The 23,677-nt window shown below is 40.5% G+C and overlaps 1 protein-coding gene across 1 annotated transcript in view; it reads left to right on the forward strand.

Annotated features, from left to right (window-relative positions):
- The first annotated feature begins 2,901 nt into the window (after nt 1–2,901).
- DCBLD1 (discoidin, CUB and LCCL domain containing 1) overlaps nt 2,902–23,677 on the forward strand; it is a 44,087-nt gene continuing 23,311 nt past the window's right edge. The window contains exons 1-5 of the mRNA XM_023754201.1: nt 2,902–3,007; nt 3,651–3,734; nt 9,782–9,994; nt 20,831–20,965; nt 22,404–22,455. Coding sequence (XP_023609969.1) covers nt 2,902–3,007; nt 3,651–3,734; nt 9,782–9,994; nt 20,831–20,965; nt 22,404–22,455 — 590 coding nt within the window. The remainder of the gene's footprint in view (nt 3,008–3,650; nt 3,735–9,781; nt 9,995–20,830; nt 20,966–22,403; nt 22,456–23,677) is intronic.

Here is a 23,677-nt window from a genome sequence, read left to right on the forward strand (position 1 = left end):
CTAAACGCCTTGGGGAGGGTCTCCTGCTCTTCATCTTCAAGGGAAGTTCATTCCAGGAGAGATCAAGTTAAAGAAAACTTTGGAGGAACATAATTTATGCAGTAAAGTTTTAAATTAACAGTCTTTGATTTCTCTTAGAAATGATCACATTTGCCACTGAAATATTAAGCCTTTTTCAAATTCCAGTTAGTTGCTAACCATGTGCTCTTATTGGACTCTGATAAATTCAGCAATGCAGAATGCAGAATGTGCAAAACAGTACAATTTTCAGGACTGTGGAATGTGATAGGAGTTTTATAAGGTCTGTTTTTTCTCTCTCATATCTTACATTTCATGCTTCATTGCATGTATGATAAGCTACCATCTCTCTCCCAACAGAGATTTGCTATTTTTCTGGTCAATAAACATTGATTGCTTTTTCCTTATATATGGTGCATACATGTATGTTCACAAACCTTCTCATCCTATTTCTTTGTGTTTTCCACCATATGCTCAAATAATTTCTAAATTGACACTTTTGTCCAGGTTTCAGAAATCACATCCTAAATATAGATTCTGAAACATATTGCCTGTCCTAGTCTTTTAAATGAAATCTAATGTGAAAATAAGTGTTGGAGAATTGAAAATATATAGATGTGTTCCAATTTTAGGAATAGACATTAAAATAAAATGATACAAAACTGATATCTCAAGGAACTTTCATTTTGAAAGAGATTCACTGTGAGATCCCAATGAAAAATGAGGGTTCTTTTAGTCTCTTGCTACTCAGAGTATATCTTACAGGGACCAACAGAACAGTCATTACCAAGAGCTTTGGACATGCAACATTTCCGGGCCCTGCATATTAACAAGATCCCCAGGTGACTGGCATGCCCACTGAAATTTGAGAAGTAGCATTTTAATTCACTGAAACCTTCTTTTATGGAGCATTTTTTAGGAGCCACATTGATGCTAAGCAAAGTGAACAGAGGTAAAATAGGCACTTCTCATTAGACTATTCCCTTAATAGTCTAGTAAAGAGTGCTTACTTAAATAATTAAAAAGAGGGAGATAAAATTTCTCATAAGCATAAATTTTATAAGAAACTAAATTGAACATGGCTACTTTCCTCATGTTAATTTTGAGACCAAAAGAGTAGGGCTATAAATAAATAAACGTAATGTGGGTTTTAATACCAGTTGGGCTTTTCAGTAGTTGTGTGAACTTGGGCAATGTCTTAAATCTCTCTGACTCAGTTTCCTCACCTCTAAGAAGGGTGACTCTGACAGTGGCAGCCTTAGAGCACAGTGACGGAGTTCATGGACTCTAGAGTCAGACAGGCTGGGTTCAGATGCCAGCTCAGACACCGGGGCTGAGTCACTCAGCTTTTCAGAGCCTCAACTTCTTCACACATACAACCCAGAAAACAGGAGGGTCATGTGATGAAGAAAGTTTGGGCTTCAATTGTGTTTATTGGAAATGTCCTATCTTATAAGCTATGGGGATATATATATAGGTATAGATATAGATATAGGTATAGGTATAGGTATAGATATAGATATAGATATAGATGTATAGATATATAGATATATAGATAGATATATATATATTTGGATGTTTGAGGTATGTATATCTCATATGTATAGCTTATGAATATAGGTGTGTTATGTATGTGTGTATATATACAGATCTATATGAAATATTTTATCATTTTAAAAAGGAAACTAATAATGTTATCTATCAAATACAATCATCCTGAATTAAATAAGATAATGTAAAATTTTTAGGATGCTTTGTATCTGTCACCTTTTATAGTAAGTGCTTGGATAAATGCTAAGGATTAGTAAGAAAGAGCCCTTTCACAGTTTCATGAATTTTTTTTCCTGTTCTAATAACTTTTTGGTTCATACTGATTTTTTTGAAAAATGTATTTGTGAAAGTGAAACCATAGGTGTGTGAAAGAGAGAAATACTGACAGGTTTAACTTTTAAAACTCAGATTAACTTTGTTTATACTTGGTCATATGGGATTTTTTGGACTCTAGAGAGAAAAGTCAATATTGAGTTACATATCTATATATATAAAAACCTAAGCGACCATTATAACCGAACGGAATGACTGGTTAGCTAGTCACTATGACACGCACTGACCATCAGGGGCCAGACACTCAATGCAGGAGCTGCCCCCTGGTAGTCAGTGCACTCCCACAGCCAACCTCCTGCAGCCCCTCCGCCCCTGATCGGCCCGATGGGAGGGCTGGCAGGCCAACCTCCCATGGTCCCTCCCCGCTGCCGGCTGCCGCCCCCCACCCCCTTCATAGGCCTGGATTGCCGGCCAGGCTGAGGGACCCCACCTGTGCATGAATTCGTGCACTGGGCCTCTAGTATCTGAATAATGGCAAAATGCATGTTTAACATGGAAGCAAGATTAGGAAACATAGCATGTTGTAGGGACAGGAAAGATTTCTCCCATATTTATCATCAACTTCACAACTGCAGCTTGGACATTGCATCAACATCCTGACATTATTAGGAAAGGTCAGCAGCCGCTTTTCTCCAACTTCCTTATGCTAAGCATCTATTCAACAGAGATAAATCAGTTGTCTTAGACTTGTTTTGCTGTACAAACAAGTTGTTTTCGTAAGTTTTCATCTGTAAAATTATGAAACTTCTCTCATCCAATGTGTCAAATTTGTTGCAATGCCCCCCCCAACACTTGTAACTTAATAACAACAATATGAAAAGTCTTTTTTTGAATATCAGAATCATATAGTACAATTTCAGTATTGTTCGTAGGCCAAAGTACACTTCTCCATGTACAATCTTTAATCCCAGAAGCCTCATGGGATCTCTGTATGTCTCACTTTTGAGAGACTAGCCCAGGAACTGGCCAGTGTGTCCCACAGAACACGACTCCCTAGTGATGCCCATTGAGGAAAGGGTTCCCTGGGAATATTGCAAACTGCAACCCCTAGGAGAACTTCACTGCGCCCGGCCAGGCTTTGAGATGTCCTGTGGTACAGAAAAAGGTAGGATTCTGCAAGCTTTCTGACCTGCAACTGTCTTTTGGAGATGAGGGCTGGACCTCCTGTAAAACTCCTATTAGGACTTAGGAGTTCACAGTGCCCACTTGAGGAGATGCTGGCTTAGCAATGAGCAGGCTCTCAACAAATAGCACGGGATCCATTCTAATTAGACTTCTCAGGCAATTGAGGGCACTTCACACACAGACTCGTTCATCTTTGCTACACCCAGTTATGGATACACACCAAGTGGGTAACTTCTTAAGCTCACAGAACCAATAGATGATGAAATTTGGATAAAGTCAGCTAATTCAAAGCAATATTCTTGACACTTTAATATGTGTGGTACTTTAAAATAAAAATAGCAATTAAAATATATTGAATTATTACTTTACGCTAGCCCAGTAGTTGGCAAACTGCGGCCCCTTGAGTGTGGCTCTTCCACAAAATACCACATGCGGGCGCGCACGTACAGTGCGATTGAAACTTCGTGGGCACACTCAAGGGGCCAAAGAGCCGCATGTGGCTCGTGAGCCGCAGTTTGCCGACCACTGCGCTAGCTGCTATGCTCAATACTCGATCATCATGATCTCATTGAATGTCATGATAACCCTGTGAGTTGGGCACTCTCATTGTCTCTCTATTACAGATGACGAGTTGAAGCTTGGAGAGGTAAAGGGACTCACCCAAGGCCACAAAGTCAGTACTGGGCAAGGCTGTGCGGGAACCCACTGTGAGAACCATTGTTGCTGTCCCCTCCCAAGTGTATGAAATAATTTATGAAATTAGAGACCCTCTTCCCCCACACCCACAACTGTCTCAGTCGGAATCACAAGACTGGAGTGTGGCCAAGAACTTGAGAGTTTTAACTGGTTTTACTTATAGCACATTAAAGGATAGCATTAAGCTAGGTGTTGAGATTTCTTCCATTGGGTGTGCATGTGCTTTTCAATATGTTTGCATTAAAATTATTGATGTCTTTGCACACTGATGGGAGACAGCCAAGCATTATGCAGGGAGCTGTGGACAGGACCTCTCAAAATGATTTGTTCCATTTTCATACATTCACATTGATTTCTTTGAAGTCATTTTTTAGCTGATAGGAAACATTGTGTTGAGGGCTTACATAGAGAGACTTGACAATAAGTCCCTTATGTTTCCTTTTATTTTACTCTTAAAAGTCTTTCATCTGCTGAAGCAAAAAGTATTATCTTCATTAGATGATTAGTCATATCATTAGCATCTATTTTCTTTGTGGTGAGAATAAGGTTTAAGGAGATCCTGAACGGTTTTGCACAACTTGGCCTGTGTTTCTAGTCTATGACTACAACTTCTTTCAGCACAGTATTATTCATTTCCTTTCAGGAAAACTAAAGATGTTGAATAATTGAAGTTTTATTACTATAACTTCTGTTTGACTCTATTTTCACACAACCACTTAGGCCTGCCTGCCCCTGGTTTTCCATTTCTTTCCAGGCAACACACAAAGTGAAGCAAAGTTAAGCATCCCTGGAGATGAGCAAAGTTCCTGAGAGAGTCTGGCTGGCAATGAAATTAGTAATACCTTGGGAAAGCTGTTCGCCTCACCATGGGACAAAGAGCTCTGTAATAATTGCAAGCTCCCCTTTGTGGTTGAAAGATGGTAGTCATCAAGAGCTCACTTGATCTTAGACATGGGAAGAAATTTTCTCACACCCACACATGAAATGATTGAGTATGTGTTGAGACCTGTTATAAGTTGATTATTAGAAGCGCAAGGATACAACTGTAATGAAATCATGTCTCTAGAAATGGTTTCACTTCTGTTATATTTTAGGGCACTGTTGCCCAAGTTGCAGGCTTATTAATAGGCAATAGAATCAATTCAGTTGGCACACCCAGCATGCTTTTAATTAAAAAATGAAATAGAATAGGAACTATTGCAGTGCATTACATATGATAAAAGAATTAAACATTAGACTTTTGTTTGTTATCTATGCATATGTATATATGTGTGCTTACTTAGGTTGGGATGAAAAATCTATATTCTACATATGAGTCTTAATAAAAAAAAGTTGAAGGCTGGTGTCTTATTTTAGGGATAGTTAATAATTAATCTTAAAGGTATTTGTGCACTGTTCATTTCACTTCATCCAAATACTTTGCAAGCTGGTGCATTTCAGCGAAAAGTGTTTTTTATTGTGGTTTTTTTTTCTATGTCATACTTTGTGGTATTACAGAAGTTAGTCTGTACTACGTATATCTTAATTTCACTTTTCTGTTAATGGAACAAGATTTCTTATCAAAAGCAAATAGTCTTTTAAGGAAGTTATTGTTTTGCTTTCTTGGTGGAATTACAGTAGACTAAATAAATGGTTGACTCATGTAGATAAGTATCTAGGATTTGTTTTAAGCTTATGTTAAAAATACCTCGTATATCCATACTTCCCAAATAGCTGATGTCAAAGACAGGGAGCCAGAGGCATGTCCATTCATTTAAGGCACTTGGAGAACAGATATTGAGCCCGTGTCTCTGTTTTTGGACCTGTTATTTCACTGTCAGGAATGACTTGTTAACATACCTCTCCCCTTGACTGTGAGCAGCTTCAAATGGGAACTACATGATACCAAGTCCCTAGCTACTTGTGGACCGAGTTTTTAATGACAGTTTGGGTATATTGGTGTCTATACAGCTAATGCTGAACGTAGCCTTTAATGTTACAAAGAACATTAGGTGAATTTGGTACTTTGGGGGGGTACTTTTAATTATTTTATTTATATATAATGTTTCATATTGTAGGAAATATAGAAAATAAATGTATAAACAAAATAAAAATTACTTGTGATCCCAGGCCATAGAAGTAAACATTTTTTCCTTCATATCTATGTGTGTACTCTATATTCTGTTTTAAAAATAGTCTTCTACAAAAGCTGTACTCCCAGATTGCCCCCTCCTCTGCTGCCTGCCAGGGCCTCATCCAGAAAGCCATGTGGCATCAACACTTCAGCCCTGAGGTTGCCCAGATTCTGACCAAGGGACAGAGGGGCCCCACTTCTCACCCGAAGTTTAAGTTTGTTACTTGGCTCACCGGTGCCTTTCTAGTCCGGCTAATCGTGTGGACTCTGGAGCGCGAATTCATACCCGTTTCCACCTCCTACTAACTCTGTGGCTTTAAGTCATTTCACTTCTTTGAGCATCACATGTAATAATAGGTCTGACTTCCAAAAATAAATTAAATCGTCTTCTAAAACATGAGCCTAACTTTTCCTTATCATGACATTGCTTGGAGATATCATAGTTTGACTATTCTTTTCTAATTTAGGTTGTTTTCAAATGTTTAGAATTAAAATACTTAAATTTTGTACAGAGGTCACTTGGGGAGTTATATGAGTAAGTACTTGCTGTGGTTTTTTTCCCTAAAATCTCAACGTCACCCATGCAGTTTTATATTTGTAAGTTGTTTGGAGGAGGTGGTTGGTCAGTCTCACAAACCAGCTCTGGCTCGGAGCAAACCCCAGGCCTGAAGCCCACCACTGGAGGGACGACTCTTCAAATCCTCCCCAGTGGGGAGCTTTCAGTCTAAGGCGAGGAGGAAATGACACATGGGTGAGTCATCATATGTTTTGGCAATTAAATTACAGGGAAGAAAAAGGTAAACATTGTGTGGCAGCCACTTTTGAAGAGCAGACAGATTCCCTGTGGGGAGGCTTCTTCCTTCCCCGCTTCCACTTCCCCCCTTTGATGTCAGGTGGGTGGCGCTGTGCTGTAGCTGTCACCTCCAACACCCATCGCTGTGGCTCACTGCCCGCCAGCCCTCCCACACCAGGTGGAGTTGAATCATAAAAGCAAGAATGTATTTCTTCCCTTAAAGATTGACCTGTATTTGTTTTCATTTTAATTAAAAACAGAACAGAGCTCGTGAACCTTCATCATCCAGCTACAGCAACCATCATATTTCCCATCCTTCCCTCCCGATTTCGCTGAAGTACATTCTGGAAGACAAACCCTGACAGACCTATGTCATTGTGTCATTTCAGCCCTACATATCTCAGTGGGCATCCCTAAACACACCAGTTTCTTAGTTAACTTTGATACCATTATTGCACCTAATAAAATGAATAAAAGTGACACTGTGGGATTAGTAATCATGTGTAGGTTGATTCACATATAATTTTGCTCTGTTATCTAGAAAATACTACACTTGCTCTTCTCTTACTAAAGCAGCATTTCATTGTACTAAGAAAAGAGGCATTTAATGTTTACCAGCCGGTATCTTGGTGGCTTAGAAAGGGTTAGTGCATATTTATATGCACAATCATTTGTTTGTACTCTAGTTACCCTAGTGCTGCTCTATTCGAGTGCTCAAAATTAATGCCTCCAATGATGGGACAAGTCAAAAACGAGTGGCCAGGACCTGGTGGGGAGCTCGTGTGTTTGTCTCTTTTATTTTATTACTTTATTTTGTTTGTTTGTTTGTTTATTTAAGAGAGGAAGGGAGAAGGAGAGAGAAAGAGAAACATCAATGCTAGAGCACAACATCAATTGGCTGCCTCCCAAACGCTGTGCATCTCAGGCATGTGCCCTAGACCAGAAACTGAACCAGGGTAATGCCCAACCAACTGAGCCACACTCCCCAAGGCTGGGTGTTTGTCTCTTTTAAAGGGGCAGTCACCACATCACTGGCTCTCTGAGAATCCCTGCTGGTTTGGTTACCATGTCTTCCAGTTTTCAAAAGAGACTGTAAATTGGATTATTATTTTTTTAATTAAAGCCTTTAAAAGCAGGAAATAATTCACTTTTTAAATGAAAACCCTGTGCATTATGTGCTTCCCCACCATATGCTTCACTCTATTATAATTTTCATTTAATTATCAGCATGGACCTGAGAGGAATGTACTTACTGCCAGAAAGCCCAAGAAATATAGCTATCACCTCCAGTTCAACAAACACATTTACTTTTGCTCCAAACCTGCTTGCTCTCCAGGCTTCCCTTTCTGTCTATATTAACCTCAGTGTTCCAATCATTTCTGGACTTGAAATTTTAGTGATTATTTCTCCTCTTGTCTTTTCCACCACAAACTACGGTCTGTTCATAATTTTTTGTGATGAATTCTCAGGGTTTTCTTTCTCTTCCTTCCCCTTTAGCCAGCTCGTTTCTAGCCCTACCACTGCTCCTCTGACCCAGATTCTCCCTGTGTTCTAGTTCCTGTCATTACCCAACCAGGTTGACCCACTTTCTCAAATACCTCTTTCAGATGCGTCATTAAGTCTCTTCTCTAAACGTTTTTTGGATCCCTGTTGCCTACAGTAAAAGTCCCACAACTTTTGCCTAGATCTCCACGTTGCAGAGTAGTTTCATCGTAGTTACCCATCCGCATTTCCCCGGTATTCTAACCCCATCTTCTTAAGGTCAACTCTCCCTCCACCCAACCTCCTGGCCAGGACTGTTCAGAACCTTGTGGGAATTTCTGGAAAATGGGTGGATCCTTTCCCTACACCTGGTCTGCTGGAGTTGGGTAGATGCTGGGGTTCCCTGCCCTACTCCCAGATATTTCTTTTGGTCTGGGCCTCCATTATTATTTGAGCTGCAAGAAGGAAGTGGAATAAAGGATGCCTACAGGTGAATCCTCCTCTAGTTTAGGGAAGAGGCAGCAGAAGGGAGAAGGCTGCTTGGTCTTTAGCTCCCATTGTGCCCTAGATGGGCCTTCTATGGAGAGCCCTTGTTTTCCTGCCTGACCGAGTTCCTTCTCCAAATGATTTCTGCTTCCTCTCCCTCCCTAAGGGTAGGAATTCTTGTTGTTGTTTTTTATGTGAAGCTGTACTAACCACAGGCATTTTGCAGTTTGCATGCAGTGCGTGCTCATTTGCCTTGCCACACCCACTTGTGCACACCATTAGGTATTGGAATGATTAACTTGGTCACTTTAATCTACTAAGGCAACTTGTTGGTCAATTGATGACCTTTCTTGTTCAGAGAAGTCTTAAGAAAATTTGTTATTTTAATGAACTAATGATATTTCACTAAAAGAGATTCTTTCTCGTCTGCCTCAGCCCTTTGTCTAAGCCCCGGATGTGGCACAAAGCATCTAGTGTCACAGTTATCTGGACATGTGACTGTCTCCCATTTTACTCTCAGGTCCACGAAGCAGCCACTGCTGCTTTGTGTGTCTCCCACAGCTCCAGGTCTGGTGTGTGGCGAGCATTCAATGTAGGAGATGCTTGACTTTCTCTATCAGGAACCATCAATCCATGACTGTCATTAGTGAGATATGAATGGTGAATGATTGCTAGTTCCCAGCTAAATGACAGGCTGTTAAAGTCCTCTCAGCCTAAGTCTCAGATTCTGTCAGTGACAGGTTTTACATTCGTTATCTCACTTAATCCTCACGATAACTCTGAGGTAAGTAATAGTGTTTTCTCCATCGCAGATTTTTACATGACATTGGCTTGCTCATAGACAAACCCACAAACAGCAAATCAGTGAATTCCAAGGGCCCACTGTACAAGGTCAGATAGATAGATAGATAGATAGATGATTAGAAAAAGTAATATGATAAAATGATGTGTTTGCTAATGATGGCTTCCTATTCTAATATGAAACATTTTGATTAACTTCAAAAGATTAAACTGGGAAACAAGAGATGAACTAACGTGAAACAATACATACTGCATAATAATTTAATCTTATTTTTAATTATTTTTTTCAAAGAAGGAAGAAAATACATGACTAGGGAATTGTACTGGATTCTCAGTTCTCTGGAACAATTAATTTTACTTCTTAAATCCTTTTTCTTTAACAGGCGATGGCTGTGGGCACATAGTGTCCTATCAGGACAGTGGCACCATAGCATCCAAGAATTATCCACGGACTTACCCCAATCACACAATGTGTGAGAAGACAATCACAGTACCGAAGGGGAAGAGGTTGATTCTGAGGTTAGGAGATTTGGATATTGAGTCCCAGACCTGTGCTTCTGACTACCTGCTCTTCACCAGCAATTCCAATCAGTATGGTAAGGAAAGAGACCGAGGTGTCTGTGTGCATGAAAACATTTGCAATTTGGGGGCAGGGGGCTGTCTGTTTCTTAGCAAAATAGCCTGGGAACATTAGAAGAGAAACTTGAGTTTTGTAAACTCTTGGGGTAGCTCACATGGTACATATGCTTCATAAGCTGCAACAAAGACATCTAAGGAGATGTCACTGTTAGCCTGGTGTGCGTGTCTCGGGAGCTTTGTTTGAGTTTGTATCTTGCTGGGAAGAGAATGGGAGATGTATGGCTCTTGGCTAAAACATCTACGGTTCATTCATTCCTGTGACAAATATTTATTGAATAGTGATCCTGGGTTCAGGAACTCTGTGAGAAACTGGTTGGGATATAGCAGTGAAAAAAACAGAGTTCTTCCTTCATGGAGCTTGCCTTGGTGGGGAGGGGCGGGGAGGAAGGAAAACTAATGCATCTATCATGTGAGTGATTGTGAGAAAGAAACATGAGAACAACAAGAAGAAGACCTTCTAAGGTAAGATGGAGCCTGTTTTTGAGTTGTTTGTGCTACTTCAGATGGGGTGGTCAGAAGGCTTTCCCACCTCGGGACATCTGAGCAGAGACCCCGATGAAGAAGGGAATGCATTGGGCACGTATATCTGAAGTCAGAGTTTCTGGGTACGGGAACAGCACGTGCAAAGAACAGTTTCCCAAATAACATTTGGAGATTAAGCTTTCGGTGCCCTGGGTGTGCTGTTAGCACAGTGGCCTCTGAAATCGCCGTAACAACGACCTTACAGTCCCAAGGCCAAGGAAACAGCTTGAGTTTAGACAAAATCTTGTCCACGGGTATTTTGAGAGTGGAGATTTTCTGAAATTCTCTGTGCACACAACTCCACAAATGATAAAGGTTTTAGGTAAAATCTTGTCTGCCTGCTCGTTCCATAGGCAGTTTCTCAAACACGTAGCCTTCCAGGCTGTGGTTACATTTAGTCTAGACTTGTTTTCTCACCGCTGGTGCCTGGGCCCAGGTGGAGGCGCGGACCATGCCTGAGTCTGTTCAGAGGTCTAACCTTACCCAGACCCCATCAGGGGAAAAACAGCTAAGATTTTTTAGCCCTGACAATATTATGTCTGTTTTAATGATAGTTGAATTACTTTGACAGAACAAAGATGGTTGACTTTATATAATTATTCACACTTTTTAAACTCCAGTCTGACTCAAACAGGAAAATGGCAATTCCAGGGACGCAAAAGGTCCCTGGGAAGCTTACTATTCCTTTACCTTAGGTGATCAAATCTGAATTAACTTATAGAGGCCATTGTCAGGGAATCTCACTAGCCAGGGATCTTACACGGATTCAGAGAAGACTGCGTGTCAGACCCCCAGTGTAAAATGCGAGGCAAAGTGCTCCCGGGCCTGAAGCTGCCCTCCCACACTGGTGTGTCGGGGGAACGTCTCCTTTTCCGGAAAACAAGCAGTTAATTCCACCTGCTGGCAGAGCAGCAGAGGACTCATTTGCTCACCTTTCAAATCAGAGGCCTGGGGGAGAAGAATTAGAAAGGGGAGCAAATCTTCCCAAAGCCGGATTGCAGAATGGATGTGACTTTCCCGCACTGGGAATTCACTCCATCACCTTTGATAGAAACTCACAAATATACAGAAAGGAGGAAAAGCATGGGATTAACAACACATTAGGAGCTAGGTTCTAAGACGGTCATGGTCGGCCTCAGGTTCCTGTTCTCCACATTTCTAGGTTCTTAAATTTTGAAGACTTCGACCTGTCACTAGGAAATGAGTAATAAATTAAAATTCACTTGTAGCAGTAAAGCCAAGTAACGGAATTTTTCTCTTGAAAATGTTTCTGTATACACTTCTGTTTGTCCCATAAAGGCAAAAGGTATGCTCATTGTAGACATAAAATAGTCAGCGTCTTTTGTATCCAGGTACATGCTTGCCCCTTACATAGATTTTTCCTGCACCCTTACATCCACCCTGCAAGGTAAATATTAACTCCTTTGTACAAAACTGCATCACAGTGACATTTAAGGAAAACGCCAAGGATTGCACAGCTAGATAGGGCAGAAAGAAAGGTTTATATCTGTCCCTGTGGCTCCAGATGTCCCCTCCTTTCTCTTGGTTCCACCACCTTAAAAACCCTCCAACAAATTATTACCTTTTTCAGGTGACCAGTCCAATATTACATATATAGCAATTTTGTTTCAAGCACAGGTATAGTTAATACTTAGAACATGTTTTTAAGATAAAGTATTTAATGATGCTGAGAATTTCTTTTGTGGGTACTTTAAAGATTTTCTGATTAGTCATACTAGGGCAAATCCAGCAGACAAGGAGAGCAGAAATTAGCAATAAGAGGAATACATGAACAGGAAATTAGAATGTCTCAATCATATAAGCATATTTTAAAAGAATTAAGTGGTTTAAGGACACGTAGCAAGTATATACATGCATATATCATATGTGTTGCATGTATATGTTTGAATCTTTTGTGGTTTTGAAGAGCATTCTGGGAGGAGTCGTTTTTTTATGTATGTGTAGTATTTATAATATTTAATCCAGTGACTTGAATGTAGTAGATACTCAGAGAATAAATGATTTTAAAAGTAAATCAATAAAGTTTAATGACAAGGAACCAGTTAAGTAAAACAAGTTCCAGTTACTTAGAATATTAAACAGCTATTTGTTTAAAAGACTGTTAATCTAGAAAGTTGCTTATGATATACTAGTACATAGTGTTAGATAAAATATGAATATACAATAATGTTATGATGATAAAAAGCCCTTTGAGTAAAGTAAGTCAGAACATAACTATAGCAAAATACAAGGACTTTAGAAGGTTTGACTATGGGTTTTATGTCCTCTCTTTATTTTCAGTTCTTTCTTTAATAAACATGTTTCTTAATAAACAACAAATAGATTTCCTTGGACCAAAACCATTAATTAGACATAAATTTGAACAGAGTTAAAATAGTTCCTGGTCATGCCCTGGTGTGGCTCAGTGGTTGAATGTTGACCCATGCACCAAGAGGTCGCCGGTTTGATTCCCGGTCAGAGCACATGCCTGAGTTGTGAGCTTGATCCCTAGTAGGGGGCGTGCAGGAGGCAGCTGATTGATGTTTCTCTCCCATCAATGTTTCTCTCCCTTCCTCTCTCTCTAAAAAATCAATGAAAATCCATTAAAAATAATAGTTCCCTGGTCAGTTTGAACTTTCCTGAGGAGTGCAGGCATCCACAATGAAGGAGGAGGAGGAGGAGGCCTAAGTGCTTTGTGGTCCTGCATCCGAGCTCAGGGAGTGGGCATTCCTGGGGCTGTTGCCCAGCTCTATGGGAGGGTGGGAGGCCCCTCTGCAGCTATCGTGGCCACAGGCCCTGGCATGACTTCAGAGGGAGGTCCCTAGTGTCAGCTCAGTGTCCCAGGGACCCACAGTACTATTTCCTGGGTCTGGTAGAGGGGGTGCCCGCTGAGGTGCTGCAGAGGGGACCTTATGTTCTGAACACCTCCTGAAATTCTGGAATTTGACGGCTCTCGTGATTACATGTGTGGCTAAAACAGCTGAATAATTTGAGTTTATCCCACTCAGTTTTTTTCACTAATTTATTGCTAAAACCCGGGGCCAAGAGATTTTAAGATTCAACACTCTGCAACCTTTGAATATGCAGATAATGTTTTGAAAAAGAGTAATGTTTTCTGGCATTAGTGTCTGTAAGCTCTGCCAAGAATGGACCTACTTGGAATGTGATTGCGTTAATCATTGTGAATATGCTGAAGTTTTGCAGTTGTAATCATTGTGCAGTTCTTTTTTAATGGCTCACCCCCAGGCCAATTGTTTGAAATGTTTGGTTTATATACTTCGCGTGCTTTTTATCATCCACGCTCCTGTGGTAACAAAATGCACTGTAAGCAGTGTGCCCACACCAGCTTTGACAGTGATCAAGCAACAGATACACTTGATCTCACTGATGTGAAAAGGCCTGACACATGCACGAAGGGGTTATTATTATTCTGGTTGTCATGTATTATCATTATGGCTGATATTTCAGATTCGAGCATCAGTTAGAAGAATGTACTTATCTATCTACGGCTGAGTTAAGACACTGACTCTCCCTTTCAAATACCTTTGAAACAGCAAAGTTGATAAAGTCAAGTGTATCAACCTTCACTAGAAAAATGTTTTTTAATAACAGAATATGTTTTTAAAGATATTTTTTAAAACAAAATTTACTTGTAAACCTATACAAAAATTGGATATAAAACATACACTGTCTTTCAAGATCATGTGTGCTAATATTCTGGCCAAAAAAAATATTAAGTGTCATCATACTTTGCTTAGTAGAGATTGTTTTCACTATAACTAAGGGATTTCTGGGGTTTCGTTTGAGACTAAAGTAATTGCAGTAACTGAGACTCCCTTCAAAAGAAGACTACTGTTGCTTTTCTTATGTAGGATCCAGTTCAGATCATGAAGCGTTTAGTTGTCAGGTCTCCTCGGGCTCCTTTAATCAGAGACAGCTCCTTAGTCTTTCTTTGTCTCTTGTGCAGTTTTAAAGAGTTCTAGCCTGTTATTTCATAGAAATGTCAGTTGGTTTGGGTTGGTTTGATGTGCCCTCATGATTACATTCAGATTGTGCATTTTTGGCAAACGCGACACTATTTCTTTTTAAAGTGATCTTTAACAGTCTTGTTTACATTAATTTCCAACACTAGCAATTGTGAGGTCAGAGATCCTGCCAGGAATAAGAACTCAATCCGCAATATGTGTCCTTGTTTCCCTCTCCACTGCCTTTGTCAAGTGGACCCTTTTGTACTCGTCAAGGTTATTGGCAGCATCTTTCCCAAACAGCTCTCTGTTGTTCAGAGAGGTCAGGGTAATCGGAGGCTTTGAAAGGGCTCAAATATAAGGTGACGCCTTGTATTTAGAGGACCGTTTTGGAAAAGACGCTCATCTTATATTTGGACACATAAGACCACAGGCGCTTGACTAAGGTAGCCAGAGCTATTCTAGGATTGAACAAATTCCCTTTTAAGCCTGGAATTTGAGGATTCAAACAGGGGTCTATTTAAAGAACAGTTCTTTAAATGTAAAATGGATGTATAGTGCCGTTCAGGTTGCTGCTTTGGTACCGAGACTCAGGTTAGTGAAATAAAACATTAAAATATCTTTAACTTGGAGGGAAAATAGGTGCTGACTCAGGCATTGTGCACACCAATGTACCTACATTTAAAATATGAGGAAAAGCACTTAACATTGTTTTATTTACAACACTGAAGAGGAATGGCTGTGAATTCATATTGAAGATCATCATTCTCAATTTTAAAAATCTTTAGTGACTCTGCCACCCTTCCTAGCCCACTGGTAAGGGTCCATTTCCAGTCTTGCTGACCACAAAGGATGTTGAGATTTGAATTCAGGGGTGTGTGTGTGTGTGTGTGTGTGTGTGTGTGCGCGCGCGTGTTAATCCTCACCTGAGGATATTTTTCCATTGATTATTAGGGAGAGTGGAAGAGAGAGGGAAAGACAGAGAGAAACATTGAAACACATCAATTGGTTGCCTCCTGGGGAGGAGCCTGCAACCAAGGAACCTGCCCTTGAGCGGAATCAAACCCATACTCTTCAGTCCACATACCCTTCTATCCACTGAGCCAAACCAGCTAGGGCTCGTGTTGTTTTTCTAAGCCTTTAGTAGAGCACCAATCTCAGGTTGAGATCATTATTATTTTTTTAAAAATATATATATTTTATTGATTTTTTACAGAGAGGAAGGGAGAGGGATACAGAGTTAGAAACATCGATGAGAGAGAAACATCGATTCAGCTGCCTCTTGCACGCGCTCTACTGGGGATGTGCCCACAACCCAGGTACATGCCCTTGACCGGAATCGAACCTGGGACCCTTCAGTCCCCAGGCCGACGCTCTATCTGCTGAGCCAAACCAGTTAGGGCGAGATCGTTATTTTAGATTCTCTACCAGATAAGGGGTCCCTTGAGCAAGGAGTTGCATTTTATTTATCTTTGTAGTATCCCCTATTGTATAGCGTAGTCTTGTAATTAAAAATGCTCAGTCCACTTTTAATAAATCACATTGCATGTAGCTCAGTTTTGGCAGACATATTTTAAAATGTGGATTTGTTCACACTACAAGAAGATTCACAGTAAGATTCCTCTATCTATAAACATCCTGACTGCATTGAAAGAAGGACTTGATTCATATAAAATTTTAGGACTCTATAATAGAGAAAAGACTACAAATAATGTAGAAGGTGCCTGCGACTGAGCATTCAACTATATACTGGGTTTAGTCCTTAGAGTTACTAATTTAACCTTCACAATAGCCCTCTGGGAGAGAGGACCTGTTTGTAACATCCACACATAAGGAAACTGCAGCTTCAAGAGGTCAAGTGATATGCTTATGATCCCTTAACTAGAGCTAGGATTCAAGTTTGGGCATCTGACTTCAGAGACCCTTGTCTTAAACCTTCCCAGTTTGGTGTGGCAATAACCATCGATCTGACCGGGGGCTTGTGCATAAGATCTGAGCTGTAGTTCTTGGTTATCATTTGCTGGAAGAAGTAGAAACTTCTGAGGGCCTTCCCCATGGGGATATACTGGAAGTAAAATGGCTTTCTGAAAAATGACTCCCATACAGAGTATCAGTATAAATTTACGGTTTAAAAATACTTAGTCAAAATGCTTAAGGCGGCATCATGGCCAGTGAACCTAATTATAGTCAGTCAAATTAGTTGTGTTCTGATAAATGACTTGCGCTATAGGAAAGCCAGGAAATTCCAGAATTGTTCTTTTACATTTCCTGTACTTCCACCTCCACCCCCAATATTCTTTTAACCATTGTCATAGACTCAAGAAGTAAAACCATGTGAATCAACTGTTAGTATTCGTATTACACTAGGAACAAGAGAAATGGGAAAGTAGGAAATAATACTTAGTGTTTTGCCTCACAATTGCAACAAGTTTTCTGTGATAATATTTTAGAATAATACATAGCTGGCATACCATAATAAGATCCAAACATTATGTGTTGTCTGTTGATTTTTTGAAAATTCCAAATAAAGACAAGCACAAGATTGGCAGCTTCTATTTTACAAATGGGTTATGTCTCTACCAGTCATATCATGGAGGACAGAAAATTCTTACGACTTTTAAAGAGACAACAAAAGCCTTTGAAGAAATTTCCAGCTTGTATGGAAAGTTGTTTTGAGTCTCAAACACCCTAGAATTGCATTCCCCACTAGGATTGGGGCTACTTTGGTGGATATTCTTGAGAAGGACTGTTTTGTTTGTTTGATTTGGTTTGCCTTTTGTGCCAAGATAGAATTCAGAAGAATTTTAAACTTACAGAAAACTTTATATCAGCCAGAATGTTCCACACTAGACATCTTATTAACATAATCATAAGCCTCAAGGAGAAAAGGCTTGGACTTACTCCTCCTCCTTTTCCCCAAATACTCCCCTGGAGACCGCACTGTGATTTAGTTTCAGTAATTACCCTCTTTTGTTGGGAGAGAAGTAATGGCCTAGGTGGGTTGTGAACTCCAGTGTTAGGGCACTTCTTGACATGCCTTGGCCCCAAGGAAAACCACACCTTTGTCTAGGAATCCGCCTGGTTCATTTATCATCTGTCACTGATTTTTGTCTGGGAACCGGAGACCCATGCTCTCCAGGGACACCACTTACATTCTTACGTGACCATGGTGTTAATGGCACAGTCCAGGAATATCCCTTTTTTATGTTAATTTCCTTCCTTTTCAAAGAAAATGGCCCTGAAAATTCAGTAATTTTGTACAATGACACTATTGCAATTAGCCAGCAAGGACAAACCTTGCCATTTGACTGCACTGAAAAAAACAAATGGAAAAGGGACCGGAGTCAATGGCGTGCCTTTGCAGCTTCAGCATTTCTGGAGATGGTTTCGGCAGCGCGCCTGCCTCTGAGAACAGATCTGGCCCATGCTGGGTGCCACTTTCCTGGCGGCTGAGAGCGTGCCCGTGGCTGGCTCTGCCATGGCACTCCCGGGAATGTCCTTTAGGCCCACTGGCATGTTCTTTTCTGTCATAAGAAATTAAATGTGTGCTTTCAGGTGCCAAATGCCAGAGGTGCATTCAGAAGGTGCTTATAAAGTTGAAGGTTTTCAGGAGGAATTTTTGTTGTTTGATTTAGGACAGATCTCTCAGGAGTTGGGTTTTCATTTGGTCTCCCTGTTTTTCACCACTGAGAGTAGTTATGCGGGGGGAGGGGTCTCTCTTTTTTTTTAACAGTACGCATCCGTTTTTTAGACACGTCCCTTTCACAGATGAAACAATAATTTAGCTCCATCGGTTTCAAGCTCAAAAGCATAGACCCTCCTGAAGTGACTTGGAAGAGTTATTAACCCACCTGTGACTGCCTTGTAATGTCCAGAGACTTAGGCAGACGACCCTGGAGAATGGAGCTCTACTAGAAATTGTCACACGGATTGTCCGATTGCCAGAGAATGGAGGGCTCTGGGCTTGGCTCTGAGCAGATGGTTCATTCTTCCTAGTTGGACAGTTTTCTTTTATTCACACATGGAAAGATAAAGGGTTTCCCCTCTCAGCTGCTCATGGAACAGCGGCCCCAAACAAGGGATGTGTTGAGAGGAACTGGCCTCCTGTGCTCAAAGAAGTCAGCCCCTGTGGTTCCGGGCCCTTTATTCCTTTTGTCCAAGGGATTAGCCCATTGTCTATTAGGTCTTGGCCTCATGTCAGGTGCCAAATGCCACAGGGCTATTCCATTCTGAATCATCGATAGCTCTTCCCACAATCCAGGCCTACAGCTACATTCCACAAAAGGGAGAAGTGTTCATTTTTCCTGATTTTTCAGCCTACTTGATGAAGTACCTTTCTGCGATGCCCCAGTGTGAGGGAATTTGGGACTGTAAAGTAGGATGGAACCTGCCTTGCAGGCAAGGATAGAGGTGAGGAGAGTTAGATGGCAAGTCCAGGTCTATGTAACACACAGCACCCGCAGATGGGAAGCGGAACTGTGAGTCCTGCGCTTAGGTCTGCTAAAGGTTTTAGGACCCAGTCAAGAAGGGGTGGGCTTCAGTCCAACTGTGAGCTGAGGCGGGTTCACCAATCCAGGAACACAGCCCAGGATGGAGAATAGAACCCTGGTCAAAGATAGAAGTTATCAAGCTCACATTTGAATTTCCAATGATACTGTCTTTGGGGATGTTTAAGTACAGTTGTAGACCCTTTTTACAAGTCCGGATGGAGAACACTAACAGTAACTATATCATTTGGGCATAGAAAGGCTTTCGTAAGAAAAGCTTATCCTCAAGGTTGTATGTTTGAGCCCCTGTCAGGGTACATACAAGAATCTGTCTCTCTCAACCGAAGGACTTGTATGCATGCATATAAGCATAACCAATGGACATAAGACACTGGGGGGGTAAGGGAAGCCAGGGGATTGTCAAGGGCGGGGGGGAAAAAAAAGGACACATATGTAATACCCTTTGTAATACTTTTAGCAATAAAAAAAAAAAGAATCTGTCTCTCTCTCTCTCTCTCTCCCTCTCCCTCTCCTCCTCTCCCTCTCTCCTTCTCTCCCTCTCTCCCTCTCTCCCTCTCCCTCTCTCTCTTTCTCTCCCTCTCCCTCTCCCTCTTTCTCATTAATAAATAAAATTTTTAGATCTGCTTATTAATTCCTATTTTCAAGGAAATTATTGTGTCTTGCATACATGACTTTTAAGATGACAACTAAACTTTAACTTGAGTAGTCTTGGGAAGGTATTTTATTTCCCTTTTAGCTCCAAATCTAATTTTGTCCTTTGAAAGTTCATTGAGTTTCCTATTGCTTTTCAAGCAACTTATTGTAGAAACAATGTATAATACTCTTAATTGTATAATTTATATTATGGAATTTCAAAAAGCTTTAGAAACTATTCTGCTTTTTTTGAACTTTATTTTATAAATCAAAATAAATTATACAGGTTAACCAGAAGCTACGGTAAGAGAGAGATCAATGTGTATGGGAAAAACTGCATGGGAATATGATGTTTACCATGCATTGGACAGACTCTTAATTTTGGAATCTCCTTAAAATAGGAGATTTGTTAGTTTCTTTGAGCAAATTTAAGAGGCCCCTATATATCATTTTTTGATAACATTTTTTATTTTTATTTTACTACCTGTCTTAGTTGGTTAACAAGATACCTCAGACTGGATAGCTTAAAAACAGCAGACATTTATTTCATACAGTCTGGAGGCTGGAAGTCATGGTGCAGGCAGATTCACTATAGTGGCTGGTAAGGCCCCACTTCCAGGTTTGTAGCCTTCTCTCTGTGTCTTCACATGGTAGAGGGGCAAGCAAGCTCTCTGAGGCCTCCTTTATAAAGGCACTAATCCCATTCATAGGGGCTTCACCCTCATGACCTAAGCACCTCCCAGAGTCCTGCCTCTTAATACCGTCACACTGGGGTATTAGGATTTCAATATATGAATTTTGAGGGGACACAAACATTTAAATAGTTCTTTAAGCAAGTTTAGGAGAATATCACTTTTGTGATAAAAATTTTTTGACTTTTATTTGTTAGTCTTATTTTTACAAAAACCTATCTCTTGGGTTGTTCACAGTTAACTAGCTCTAGCCTATTACTTATCCAAAGTTAGCCATTTCCCCCCTTGGCTTGTCAGTATAATTAGGTTCACTATCAGTCTCAGTATTAAACAAAATTCCAGTTGAGTGATTATTACAATCTTATATTTGTGTTGTCTGGTAAATTTGACCACGAACAGAGAAAAATGCCATATACCAATTCTTTGTGCTGGTCCAAATTTTGAAATGTGCCAAAAATGTGCTTTATTTTTAGGACCCTATTGTGGAAGTATGAATTTTCCCAAAGAAATCTTGCTGAACACAAATGAAATAACTGTTCGCTTTGCAAGTGGATCCCACACTTCTGGGCGGGGCTTTTTGCTGACCTATGCCAGCAGCGACCATCCAGGTATAGCAGAAGCATCAACACAAATCTGTACACCTTTATCTGTCTAAGAATGCCTCTTGCTACTTATCACTATCTCTGGACAGAATTGTGACCTCAGATGCAGAATTAAGATGTGAGGCAAGAGAGGAATGCAATGTCTGTAGTTGGGTCTGAATTGAACACTTTCATAGAACATGTTAAATTGATCAGCTGACATAAGAGAGTTGATCTCATTTTCCTAGTAGCCTTGGGTGGAGCATCTTTGGGGCTACTGTCGCCCTTCTGAGGTCTGGCTATTCTCTGGAGTCCTCCACCGGCCTGTTTCTTAGCTCAGGACAAGCATTTTATCAAGTACCCACACCCCTTTACATACACACATCAGTGCACCAGCGCAGCTGGAGGAGTGTGAGTATGACCAGGATGTAGTCACTATCACCGAATCCCCTAACCATGCAGCTGACACGAGCAGGAGAGAAGGGAAGCATGGGCTCTGTCCAGGCCTCTTGTACTCCAGAGTAATTACCGTGCAGCCCACCCCATGTCTGCCCAGGGCACAGAGGTGCCCAGAATTTCTGCTTTCATTCCCCTCTGGCAGAAGAACTCTGGGAAGGGGGTGCACCATTCATTTCACTCCCAGCCAATCACATCTGAGCAATCCAGGCAGGCCCCAGCATGGCCAATGTTCACCATATGTTACCCCCTAAGAACTATTGAAAAGATGAAGGAAAGAAAGAACTATTGCAAGTGTGGAATATTTTGGAAACTATACTAGGTTGACATAAATGCATCAACATCCACAGTATCTTAGCATCTCTGTTGTTGAGTATTAGTTTGGTTCCATACGCAAAGAGCACCCTCTTGTTAAGTCCTTGGTCCTGATTGGTCAGAGTTGAGAGGCTATTTGTGTTTTCATTCAACACCTGGTTCTTGGGTCACTCAGGTGCCTCCAGCTAAATTGTTAAATTACAGTGTTCCTGAACCTTCTGTATGAACCACATTGGGCTTTAAAATTGTTTTCCTTCTGCCAAAGGAATTAATACACATGATCTTTGTAGGCATGTAGTGGATAGTAACTAACTAGTGTTGGAAATAGATTCTGTTGTCACTCACTGGACAACCACTGAAAAACCATCATTGGTGGTAGGAAAGAGACATGAAGGAACTGTTAAATCCTGAGGACACTGTGTTCAGTTTTTGTTTGTGTTTTCCCCCCACTATAGACCTTTCCCCATATAAAAAGTGAAGGGATTACAATTTAGATTATTTTTTTAACTTTTTTTATTGATGACTATTACAGATGTGCTCAGTTTTTACTTATTTTTAAACAGGAAAATATAGATAAATTAGATAAAGAATAAATGCTTTTTAAAAATTATCTTTTTTATTTTAAAAGAAAGCTTTCAAGCATGGGTATCTGAAGTTCCATTCAGTCTGCTAATTACAATTATCTTTATGACAGATTTGATAACGTGTTTGGACCGAGCTAACCATTTTTTGGAGACAGAATACAGGTAAGGATGGGTGTGCTGGCTGTGCTGCAGGCATATGTTGCTGAACATTTTATTTACCTTGACATTAAACCAGATATTGTTTGTATTTTTTTTTTAAATCATCTATGTTGTAACTCATGAGGAATATTTGAAATGGTTTCTTATACAGCAGAGGTCAGCAAACTTTCTTTGCCAAGGGCCAGATGGTAAATATTTTAGGTTTTGCAGGTCATGCAGTCTCTTTTGCATGAAGTCATACAGTTTTGTTGCTGCTGTAATGCAAAAGCAGCCATAGACTAGATGTAAACAAATGAGCAGGGCTGTGTTCCGATAAAACTTTATTTACAAAAACAAGCAGCAGGCTGGATTTAAGCCACAGTTTGCTGACCCCTGAGTTCTACTATAGGACCAATGAGCCAACATTTTTTTACCTGGCCTGTATTTGGGAGTGACTTTGGTTAATTATTTTGCTTTTGGAGGGTTTATTTTGTCTTTCCCACAAAAGAGTAACCTACTGAGAGTAGGAGATGAAAATTCTATCCCAGCTTTAATGGGAAAATGGTTTAATCTCTTTGATGTACATTCCCTCATCTGTAAAGTAAAAGAGCCTAGAGCAGGATTTCTCAGCCTTGGCACCACTGATATTTTGGGTCAGATGGTTCTTTGTTGTGAAGAGCTGTTCTGTGCATTGTTGGATGTTCAGCAGCAACCCTGGCCTCTACCCTCTGCCAGTGTGATAACCAGAAATGTCTCTGGTAGACATTGCCAAATGTCTCTTAGTGGGCAAAATTCACACCCAGATGAGAATCACTGGTCTAGAGATCATTGCCAACAACAGCTATAACTCCTCAGAGTGCTTTCTTAGTGGCCAGGTACTTAGTGCCTGGACTTAGCATAAAAGTAAGTCAAGTGAATGTCCCAACATGCCTACAAAGTAGGTTTTGTGGTACACAAAAGACAGAGGCACAAAGCAGTTCAGTAACTTGCCCAGGATTACACACTTAAGTCTACCCAGAGTCAGGCTCAAGAGTGCCTGGTCCTAATCATCTCAGACTCTAGTAAATGAGATTATTTTCTATGCAGAATCAACTCTAGTGTTAATCAATACTAAGTCTGGTAGAAAAAAAATAAAAGTGACCAATAATTCACTACTGCCCTGTAAAGTTGCCTTTCATCCAATGTAGATATTCGTCAACATTCCCTGGATCTTTTCAGTGACCCTGTACAGCGCCAGCGGTGTTAG

The sequence above is a fragment of the Myotis lucifugus genome, unplaced genomic scaffold (assembly GCF_000147115.1).
Source record: "Myotis lucifugus unplaced genomic scaffold, Myoluc2.0 scaffold_57, whole genome shotgun sequence".
In the NCBI taxonomy this organism is placed as follows: Eukaryota; Metazoa; Chordata; class Mammalia; order Chiroptera; family Vespertilionidae; genus Myotis; species Myotis lucifugus.